This window comes from Aricia agestis, chromosome 2 (assembly GCF_905147365.1).
Source record: "Aricia agestis chromosome 2, ilAriAges1.1, whole genome shotgun sequence".
In the NCBI taxonomy this organism is placed as follows: Eukaryota; Metazoa; Arthropoda; class Insecta; order Lepidoptera; family Lycaenidae; genus Aricia; species Aricia agestis.
In genome coordinates, this window is record NC_056407.1 from 14,591,804 (window position 1) to 14,603,380 (window position 11,577).

General features: G+C 37.6%; 1 protein-coding gene and 1 pseudogene across 1 annotated transcript; one reads left to right on the forward strand and one right to left on the reverse strand.

Moving 5' to 3' along the window:
* The first annotated feature begins 25 nt into the window (after positions 1-25).
* LOC121737046 lies at positions 26-3,271 on the forward strand (annotated as a pseudogene).
* Positions 3,272-3,430: 159 nt separating this feature from the next.
* Positions 3,431-4,594, reverse strand: LOC121737053. The gene is made up of 3 exons (XM_042128597.1): positions 4,440-4,594; positions 4,255-4,365; positions 3,431-3,872 (listed from the first exon to the last, which is right to left on the reverse strand). Exons 1-3 carry the CDS (start codon positions 4,517-4,519, stop codon positions 3,683-3,685), a joined length of 381 nt encoding a protein of 126 aa, XP_041984531.1. The 5' UTR covers positions 4,520-4,594; the 3' UTR covers positions 3,431-3,682.
* Positions 4,595-11,577: the final 6,983 nt, after the last annotated feature.

The window sequence follows — 11,577 nt, forward strand, 5'->3', positions numbered from 1 at the left end:
CGAATGCTTTCCCGCTTGCACCGACGCTCCGAGTTACATAACATCATCGACGGGTCGCCTATATAAAGCGCGATCCGTGTCTTGTTCACTCACTTAGCTAGCAGCAGCCGGCCTGCCAACACCGATTCGACAAGCTCATTGAGTAGTCTTTCGGAAGCGGCTCGGTTCATAGGTTACACAGAGTATGATAGCCTTTACGTAGTCTACTCTGGATACCTAAGTCATAGGCTAAGAATGAGATAGCCTTTACGTAGTCCGTTCCGAACCCTATTGCAGATTAGGTAGGTACACAATCTGGTGCCCAACGTAAAATAAAAATATACAATCTGTCAACGAAATAAATATTATAAAAAGTGGGTAGTCCTATATAATACGATGTCACCGCCATTACCGCCAGTAACAATTACTCAAGAGCAGTTGACCGAAATACTTAGTCGCCTATCGGTCTCCAACATGAATCACAAAAATTTCACTCGTTGTAAGTTGCGTTTTGGAGGAGAAAGGGTCCACAACAAAGTCGAAGAATTTATTTCCGGTATCGAGATTTATAAACAAATTGAGAAGATACCAGACGACGAGGCATTGGCAGGATTACCACTATTGCTGCAAGTACTTGGTGGCAAGGGGTGCGTACAGAAACAAATACGTGGAAGGCTGCTATAAAAAACTTAAGAGCGGCATTTGCACCTGCCCGCCAGCCTCATGATATTTATATAGCAATATTCAAGAGCCCTCAAGGACGTGACGAGTCTATTGATGCATTTTTATGTCAAAACGTGCCTTACTGGGTCAACTGCCCGTAAAACGTCACAAAGAAGAAGAACAGATCGATATGATTTATGGTTTGCTGAAATTAAGCCTACGTGAGAAAATCGCTAGGTCTGACATAAAAACTTTCTCAGATCTTATGGATAAAGCAAGTCACCAGGAGTCCTTCAAGCAAAGGAAATGGAAGCCGATCCAGTAGCTTCTAAGACTTCACCCAAACGTTGCACCTTCTGCAAAAAGAGAGCCCATGTTGCAGATGAATGTCGCACAAGAATCCGCATAGAAGCTAAAGAAAAGGCAGAAAAGAAGAAGGAAGACGCTGCTGAGGAGCAACATATAACAGAAAATCCCAAGCCACTGATAACCTGCTAGGGTTGCGGAGCTGTTGGTGTTTTCAGAAGCAATTGCAATAACTGCAAAAACCAAGAAACACCCCCAAAACCAGTTGCATTCTATGCCATGCAAAGTACCCTGCAGACTAAAACAAGAATACCAACAATCGAAACGGGGTACGCCTTTATTGATACTGCGGCAAGAACTAGTATCGCTAGCAACCATCTCTATAACAAACTTATCCAGATGGGAACCCAGTTTGAGAAACACCCAAGCAGCATCACATTAGCGGATGGCACCACCAAGTCGACAATCTTACTATTAGCTACTGTCAGTATAGTAGTGGGAGGACGACAGCAATCCATAACTTTTTCAGTTATACCAGAAGCAGTAGGAAACCGCACCTTGTTAGGAATAGATTTCTTGGAGGCGTCAGGTATCATATTAAACCTACCGCAACGAGGTTGGTATTATATAGACGAGCCTGATCGAATGTACAATTTCCTACAATTGCGAAATAATACTATACCACTGGTAACAGTTAAAGCCCTAACCTTTGAGAACTCTGTAGTTGCAGAACCGGCTGAAACATTGCCCAACTTTCTCAAATGGGCAAATGAACTAACGATGGTGTCTCCAATACCCCAAACACCGTCACCTTTAAAGACTCCTGACGATAATGAACCGCCGTCACCATAAAACCAAGATGGACGCTACACAGACTGCAAACTCCTCCTCGACCGGAACGTCCACGAGAACCTGCAGATAGTAAATCTTGTATTGATCCTCGTATAACTTATTTACCAATAAATCCTACTCAATTATATTCCATTGATATTTTATTACAACCCGATGAAGGTCACTTATTGAATGAAAATGAAAGGGAACAGTTCAATAGCCTTTTGTCTGAATTTAGTACAATATTCACAACTAACAGTGATCCCACACCTTATATAGAACATAAAATAGATACGGGAAAACACCAACCCGTAGTCGCAAAACCATATAGATTATCTCCCGCTCGACAACAACAACTTAGGGAAAAATTACATGAAATGCTAAGTAATAATATCATAGAAGAATGTGAGTCTCCTTGGTGCTCACCAGTCATACTAGTTCCAAAAAAAGACAATGATGTAAGAGTATGTATAGATTTTCGCAAGTTAAATGAAATAACTGTACCAGATAGATATCCCTTACCAATAGATGATCTTTTACATCAAGCTAAAGCCATGCCATATATGTCCACAATTGATCTACAATCAGGATTCTGGCAAATAAAAGTAAGCGCTAATGATCAGGATAAGACTACGTTCATCTCTCCATTTGGTATGTACAAATTTAAGCGCATGCCATTTGGTTTAAGGAATGCCCCTGCTACTTTCCAAAGATAAATTCATACTTGGGCTGAAGGTACAGTGTGTTTTGTCTTATTTGGATGATTTAATAATAAGATCAGAGAGTTTTAACCAACATTTACAAGACTAAGGGAAGTATTTAAAAAACTACAAGATTTTAAACTCACAGCTAATAGGAAAAAATGCAAGTTCGGATGCTCAAAAATAAAATACTTAGGACATTTGATAGTTCCAGAAGGAATAAAAACTGATCCTGGGAAGATAACAGCGATTACACAAAGAGCAGAACCTAAAAATTTGAAACAGTTAATTTCCTTTCTACAAACTGCATCATGGTATTGTGTACCTAATCTGCAATAGGGTTCGGAATGGACTACGTAAAGGCTATCTCATACCTAGCCTATGACTTAGGTATCCAGAGTAAACTACGTAAAGGCTATCATACTCTGTGTAACCTATGAACCGAGCCGCTTCCGAAAGACTACTCAATGAGCTTGTCGAATCGGTGTTAGCAGGCCGGCTGCTGCTAGCTAAGTGAGTGAACAAGACACGGATCGCGCTATATATAGGCGACCCGTCGATGATGTTATGTAACTCGGAGCGTCGGTGCGAGCGGGAAAGCATTCGAGTCCGCTCGCTGTGCTTTGTTGTATTATTGTTTTCGTTACAGTAACAATTTGTGTCATTTATTGTGCTCAACAATTAATAGTGCTCCATTTTCTATAGAATTTATATTATAATACAATAGAAACTCAATTATCCAGCCCTTGGTTCCAGTACCCTATTGGTATCAATATCTATATATGGTATCAATATCTATATTATGGTATCAATATCTATATAACCAAATGCCTAATGACAATAATTAGTCCAGTTTATTGAGTTCCTACTGTATGTTTTTCATAATTATAACTAGCTGTCCCGGCAAACGTTGTTTTGCCATAAAATGCTTTTCCCTATTTTCCTGCTTTTCTCTTGGAAGTTTTTTTCACCTTTCCAACGAATTCAAAACCATGGAAATCGGTTCGTACATTCTGGAACTATAGTGTCAGGAAGGAAAACCTGACTTATTTTTATATTAGATATGAGAATTAATACTACAAAATCTGCTGGGTGGGCACTAAATAATTTTTTTAAACCATATTTCAATGGTTGGGCCATTGGCCTTGGTTGGGTTGGTTCCTAAAGATCATTAGTATTACCAATTCTATACAATATTGATATCAATTGTTCTTCTCTGACAGTTGAGTTAACAGTGAGTCAATAGTCCATACGGTGTCTGCATCATCCTCTTCTACCTCAGGTACAAATGACATAAGGACTTCTAGTGCTGCCTCTACACCGTCTATGGTACCTCGTATACCACCTACCTCGGCTAGAGTAGTTGCTGTTTCAGAATCCTGCACTTTTGCCCTACAAAAGTGAATATGATGTTATAGTGTATGTTTTATGTTTTGAAGATAACATACGATCAGGATAAATAAGTCAGTCAATACCATAAAGTTAATATACCTAGCAGAATAGAGCAACAATCTCGAGCTGTCAAACAAAACCAAAATTGGTTTTCATCTGTGTGAAAAATATGTGTATGTATACACTCACACAAGCATGATTGAACATGATTTCTATGAGATTAAATTGTCAACTTGCGGCACGTGCCGACTGGACGTCAAAAAAAGAGTGCTGCTGTCGTGTATCACACGTCTCTTTTTACCATGCAGTGTTATTGATAGTGACATCTCTTCCTTTGTTTCTCTAATCCGCTAGGTATATTAACTTTATGGTCAATACTCACACTGGAGCTTTGGTTACTTCTTTTTCTAGAATGTCTTGTAAATCATCTAAATCCGGTATAGTCGGTATATCGTCTATTGATTCAGCAGATTTTTTAGGAATAACGTATTCCCTGAAAATAGCCATCGGTTTATTAATGAGTACAAATCTATTTATTACTGCTTTTATGTACAGTAAAAAACTGACTTGGCTTCAATACGTGAGCCTTCCGCCCAAACTCCAACTTTTTTGGATTCTGGCATTTTTGATGTAAAAGCGTTATTCATTATTGTATCGACGAGTAAGTTATTTTATTAAACTCCGAAATTCAAAGTTCAAACAAAATAGGTACAAAATATCAACAATTTCAAAATACAAACCACACTATAAATAAAATTATTTGTTTACATTATCATTCCTTTTAATTTTAACAGTTAACTTCTCTTTCTTCTTTTATTTTATCCTTTAATTATGAATTTTGCCAACGTCAAAACAATAGGTTGGCAATAATAAACAAGATATGAAGGAGGAGTAACGTTAATACGTTACCTCGATTTACTGTATGTAGATGGTATGTAGCAAAGAGAATGTCATATACTACGTAACAATTTCTAGTTATTCTAGAGCATAAAGTTAATATACCTACCTTAACTTTATGATCTAGAAGCAGATACAGTAAATCGGCGTAACCACTGACCTCTATAATGGTGTAACGTAGCTAGTAGTCCCCTGATCTGGGGGCACGGCAGTGCCCCCTCCAAGTCGAGAAAAGGATAGCACGGCCGTACTATCCTTTTCTCGAACCAATTCAGGCTCTTTTTGACCCCCTATAACTTCATTGTGGATAAACCAACAAGCCTGAATTTTCAGTTGCTAAGCAAGCATTGTATAAACACGGTAAATTTAAAATTTTATTCAATTTGCACCAGTAGTTTAAGAACATAGCTGGGCATTAACTCGTTAATCCGTTAATCGTTAATTAACGAAGTTAACATTTTGATTAACGGATTAACTTTTAAGTTAACTTATAAAAATATTAACGGACTCGTTAACTTCCGTTAACATGCAGAAGTCCGTTAATCGTTAATCCAATGCCTACTATTTAACTTTTTTTTTTTACTGAAAACATGTTCAGACAGGGCAGCGCGGCGCCGCGGCACGGCAGCAGCGGGTGAAACAAAAACAATGGTAGATACATTTTCAGGCGCGTGCGAGTGAGAAGAGATTTGTTTCGTTTTATCATTTCATTGCTCAGCGCCGGTTCTTATAGAGAGAGTGATTTGTTTATTGTTATTATAAATCATATTTTGCATGCTGATAAAGAAGAGTGCAGTATAATTTAGTTAGGTAGAATACAATAATTATAGAAGTATTTTGTTTTGTCCCTAACATTGTAACTTCCAAAACCTTAAATCAATAGGTTTTGTATGTACACTAACGCAATGATATAAGTTATACGTGGAAGAGCCATGCTTCGGCACGAATGGGCCGGCTTGACCGGAGAAAAACCACGTTCTCACAGAAAACCGGCGTCAAACAGCGCTTGCGCTGTGTTTCGCGGAGTGAGTGAGTTTACCGGAGGCCCAATCCCCTACCCTCCCCTATTACCTTATTCCCCCTAAAAGGCCGGCAACGCACCTGCAGCTCTTCTGATGCTGCGGGTGTCCATGGGCGATGGAAGTTGCTTTCCATCAGGTGACCCGTTTGCTCGTTTGCCCCCTTATTTTATAAAAAAAAGTTACAACAAGGCCATATTACATATTAACGATTAACGTTAACTTGCGTTAATTCGTCCGAAATGTAACGCTTTAACGTTTAACGAAGCTAAATAAATAAATATATATATATATATATATATATATATATACAGGGTGTAACAAAAATAAGTGTGTACGTGTTCCTTGTAGAGAGTTCACTGTGAAAGTAGCAGCGCTGAAAGACCAAAAAATTTTTTCACTTTTGTATGGGCAAGGGTCCGAGCGTCACGAGTTTCCTCATACAAAAGTGAAAAAAAATTTTTTCCGTAAGATATTTCAGTTTTTTTTTTTAAACAACCACAAAATTTACTTATTTTGCGTACGCTGCCTAAACTATAAAAGATAGAACTATACAATGTTCTAAGTAAATGTAGATCTTATAAATATCTACAAAAATGTCCGCGACACACTATACCTATCTATGTCAAGTGAGGCACAACAACCCTTTTTTTTATATATAAAAATCTTGATTTTTTTTGGACAACATTTAAACGGATTTATTTTACTCATGCTAATAATCCTTATCAAAATAAATTATTTCATCACTAAGTACAGTTTAAGTAGAATATATTTGGTCTTTGAATGATTAAAATGTGACGTTTGGTTTAGAAGTTATGGCGAAATTAAAATATTGCGATTTACGCCCGTTTCGAAGTGCGCGCTACCAATGCGGGGATGCCGGATGCGCTCGCAGGAAGGGTATCACTTCCGCGCGGCTTCGCCCGCGTAATTTAGAAATGTCACGGAAACCGTACATTTTTCCGCAAAAAAGAAACCTATGTCCTTTCACGTGGTCTATTCTTCATGTAAATAATGTACCAAGTATTTTACACATTGAAAGGGGCTACAGAAAGCTCTGCGATGGTATATACGTTTAAGGATAGAATGATATCCCACAATAACATTTTTTGTCATTTACTTTTAACTTCAAGGAATGGCTAATTTTCGAAGCGATTTTTTTTAATGAAATAAGGGGGCAAACGAGCAAACGGGTCACCTGATGGAAAGTAACTTCCGTCGCCCATGGACACTCACAGTATCAGAAGAGCTGCAGGTGCGTTGCCGGCCTTTTAAGAGGGAATAGGTTAATAGGGGAGGGTAGGGATGGGAAGGGAAGGGAATAGGGGAGGGTAGGGATATGGGAAGGGAATAGGGGAGGGTAGGGAAGGGATGAGAGTAGGGGATTGGGCCTCCGGTAAACTCACTCACTTTTCTGTGAGAACGTGGTATTTCTCCGGTCGAGCCGGCCCATTCGTGATGAAGCATGGCTCTCCCACGTATAAACCAATACAGCAATAGTCCTTGTTTAATTAAATACTTTAAATACATTATTATTGATTATGGTCCTTTAGCATATTATGATTTAAATACTTAAATGAATATTTTCGAAGATATTATAAGAGATTTAAAAATTGCGGAACGTAGCTTTTGCGGCAGCAGGTACCGACCAATGCGGGCCACGGGTAGTAATGAATATAAATTATTTAAAATCAAAACTGCTGAATCGATTTTAATCATTTTTTTAGTGACATAGTCTATAATATATTTTATATCCGTGCAAAGCCGGGGCGGGTCGCTAGTATAATATAAGATTACGAAGTTACATTAATTGCAATTTATGAATCATGGTACCGGTACCATCGATATTTCCGTACGTATATTCGAAGGAGTAATAGTTGTAGATAGGTATCTAATCTATCTATATATTTGAAGCACTAGCTTTTGCCCGCGGCTTTGCTCGCGTAGAATTAAAAAATCGCGTAAAATACGAATATTCTTGTAAACCTCCTTTGGAAACCTGACGTTATTCCAAGACCAACTAAGTCGTCGTCAAAAATCAAGCCGATTGGTTGCTTCGCTAGGCCGTGAAGGAAGGACAAACAAACACACTTTAATAATAGGAGCTTATAATAATTCGAGCTTTTGCCCGCGGCTTCGCTCGCGTTAAGAAGTATTATTATATACAAACTTTCATCCCCTATTTTAACCCCTTGGGGTTGGAATTAATCAAAATCCTTTCTTAGCGGATGCCTACGTCATAACATCTACCTGCATGCAAAATTTCAGCCCGATCGGTCCAGTGGTTTGAGCTGTGCGTTGATAGATCACCATGTCAGTCAGTCAGTCAGTCAGTCAGTCAGTCAGTCAGTCACCTTTGAGTTTTATATATAAAGATTAGTATGGATATTGGATAGTCATGAAAGGCAAGTAGTATAGTAATACTGTATACATAATGCTTATATTATTATTAATTGTTAGTTTTGTTTGTTTCTTATAAAAATCGTTATTGATATATTTTATAGTAGTAAAGGGTAGGTACTAAAAAGGAGAAAAGTAGGACTCTACAAAAAGAAGTGAGATCCCATCAAAAACATCCTATAAAAAACCAAGTCTCGCAACTCAGTTTTTATACCGTAAAAATTTATGAGATCTATGCAATACCAAGTCGGTTATCCAATATCCAATAAATTAACCGACTTGGTATAGCATGGATCTCATAAATTTTTACGGTATAAAAACTGAGTTGCGAGACTTGGTTTTTTTACAGGATGTTTTTGATGGGATTCCTCTTTCAAAATAGTACATAGTACAGTAAAAATGTTTGGACGTAATTTATAGGAAACTAGCTGTTGCCCGCGACTTCGTCTGCGTCAACATTGTAACAAAATCAAAGACTAGCTGTCCCGGTAAACGTTGTTTTGCCCATATTATTTTATTGAAGTTACTAATATATAAGTATGGCGCCATGGTCGTCCGACCTGGCTCTCTTAGGCATTTTCAAATATTTAAAAAAATGTTAATAGCGTGTAATATTCTAGCTCTGAAAAGAACTAATAGATCTAAGCTCCCCTCTCGCACGCGACTCCCGCCTTGATGACGCCCACTTCGCAACTTACATATTTTAATTTCACTATAACTTCAAAACCAAATGTCCAAATTTAGTCATTCATAGACCAAATATTATCTACCTAAACTGTACTTAGTGATAAAATTATTTATTTTGATAAGGATGAATAGCATGAGTAAAATAAACGCGTTTAAATGTAGTCCAAAAAATTTTTCAATTCAATAAAAAAATGTTGTTGTGCCTCACTCGACATAGATAGGTATAGTGTGTCGCGGACTTTTTTGTAGATATTTATATGATCTACAATTGATTAGAACATTTTATGGTTCTATCTTTTATAGTTTAGGCAGCGTACGCAAAATAAGTAACTTTTCTGGTTGATTTTTTACACCTTGTCTCCGAAAAACCCAAATATCTTACGGAAACCTATTTTTTCCTAAATAAAATTTAGCCTATGTTACTCGTGGATAATGTAGCTTTCAAATGGTGAAAGAAATTTAAAAATCGGTCCAGTAGTTTTTGAGCCTATTCATTACAATTATACAAACAAAGTTTTCCTCTTTATAATATTAGTGTAAATGGATAGTCCGCTAACAAATATGAAAAAAGTAAAATATGTATAACCTCCTCCTTTTTGGAAGTCGGTTAAAAAGTAGCCTAAGTTACACCTTACTACATCAGCTATCTACCAAAAAAAGTCCCGGCAAAATAGCTCCAGCCGTTTCAGAGATTAGCCGGAACAAACAGACAGACATACAGACATTTTTGTCTGTATATCTGTTTACACCAAAACAACATTTTGTAAAAAATGTTGTTTTGGTGTATGTATAGTATATAGATTCATATTATCATGGGCGTACCGAGGGGGGGGCAGGAGGGGGCAGCTGACCCCCCTGGATCATGTTGACGTCCCTACTACGTACTTTTATCTATAAAAATTAAAAATTAAGAAAACGAATTTTTGCCATTTGTTTGCAATACAATATTTTTACAACTAAAAATTATGAATTTTTTATTCTTTATAAGCACCTAGCTAATGAAAAATCTGATTTGCCCCCCCCTGGCCCAGAACCTGGGTAATTTGCCCCCCCCTGGCCCAGAACCTGGGTACGCCCATGCATATTATGCATGTAGTAAAAAACGGTTCTTTTAATATTACAAACAGACACTCCAATTTTATTTAGGGAAATAATAAAACGAGCGAATAAAAAATTACTTTGCGACTGATGATGAACATACTGTTTTAGTCACATGAGCGGCATTAATTTGACTAAGCGAAAAATAAACTAAACTAACGACTAATATTGATTTATAATAAAATCCAGAATAAGCTCCATCCAGAATAAAATCCAGAATAAGATCCAGAACAAAAAGTGCATTGCGATTAATCTATTTCAGATATTAAAATTCTATCCGAGCGACTGTATTACTAAGTGAGCGACTGGAAATACATAGCGGGCAACTTCAATATTAAATATAGATAAAAATTTTCTAAGTGAGCTTATTTATTACGAGCTACTAAACAGTTCACTTTGAGCAAACTTTTGTGAGCTGCTTTATTAATCATAATCATAATTATTGGTTACTGATATTCTATTTGAGGCTTTATTTTTTATATTTTGATACGTGTTTTACTGAAAACTATATATATTGTTAAATGCGTGCGAATTCGAATGGGGGCGGAGCGACGAATCGTTGCAGTCAGGACGACTTTTTTATTACATTAGAGTGAAAGCGCGAACTGAACTGGCTTAGACTGGGTTGCACCAGAGGCGTGGGTAAAGTTAAATATGGCGTCCAAACACCCCATATTCTCATACGACATCTGTCAATTTTTCCGGTTATAGCTAAGGTTAAAGTTAAAGTTAGTTGGTGCAACCCAGTCTTAGCTTTTGTTACACAAAAACTTGACAAAACCCTAATCTATTACAGTACAGAAAATGATCGAAATCGCCTAGGCTTTGTTAGCTAAATTCTTTCTAACATTACAGCTACAAATGCTATTCAATTTGATACTGATATGGTAAATAACGCATCGTTAGCTTTAAAAATATGTAGGTGGATAGTTACATGGAAATTGTTATTATTTTATTGTTAAATTACACGTTTCTATATGTACAAATAATAATAAAACTATAATATTTTTTCTAGAGTAGTTAGGTACCTCTAATGTAAAATACAAAACGCAGTCTACAGTGTGTAACAAAAATAAGTGACGATCCCGAGCGTTACGAGTTTCCCCATACAAAAGTTTTAAAAAATTTTGGTCTTTCAGCGCTGCTACTTTCACAGTGAACTCTCTACAAGGAACACGTACACACCCCAAAGTATTATCACCTATTTTTGTTACACCCTGTATAATCATTTTGGTAAAGGTTTGGAAACCTACCCCAAGATTGATGGGGAGCGGAGGTGAGGGGAGAGTGGGGAGAAGGGGTAAACACCCCCCGTACCAAATCCACACTGAGCAACAACAACTGAACACCTTTGAAATTTTCGGAATTCTGAGGCGTATTTTGTGACGGTCGCCGGCTGCTGCCGCAGCACAGTCACAGTTCCAACTTAACCTAGTTTTGGACTTTCTGGATTGTATTTGTTTTAGTTTTGGCGGGGGGCTGCGCCTCCCGAGCCCCCCTTTTATTTGATGACGGTCGCCGGCTGCTGCCGCAGCACGCTCGATGCGTTCGCTCGGCTCCCTCTGTGTTGTGATCTAAGTTCTAACCTAACCTAACCAACTTTT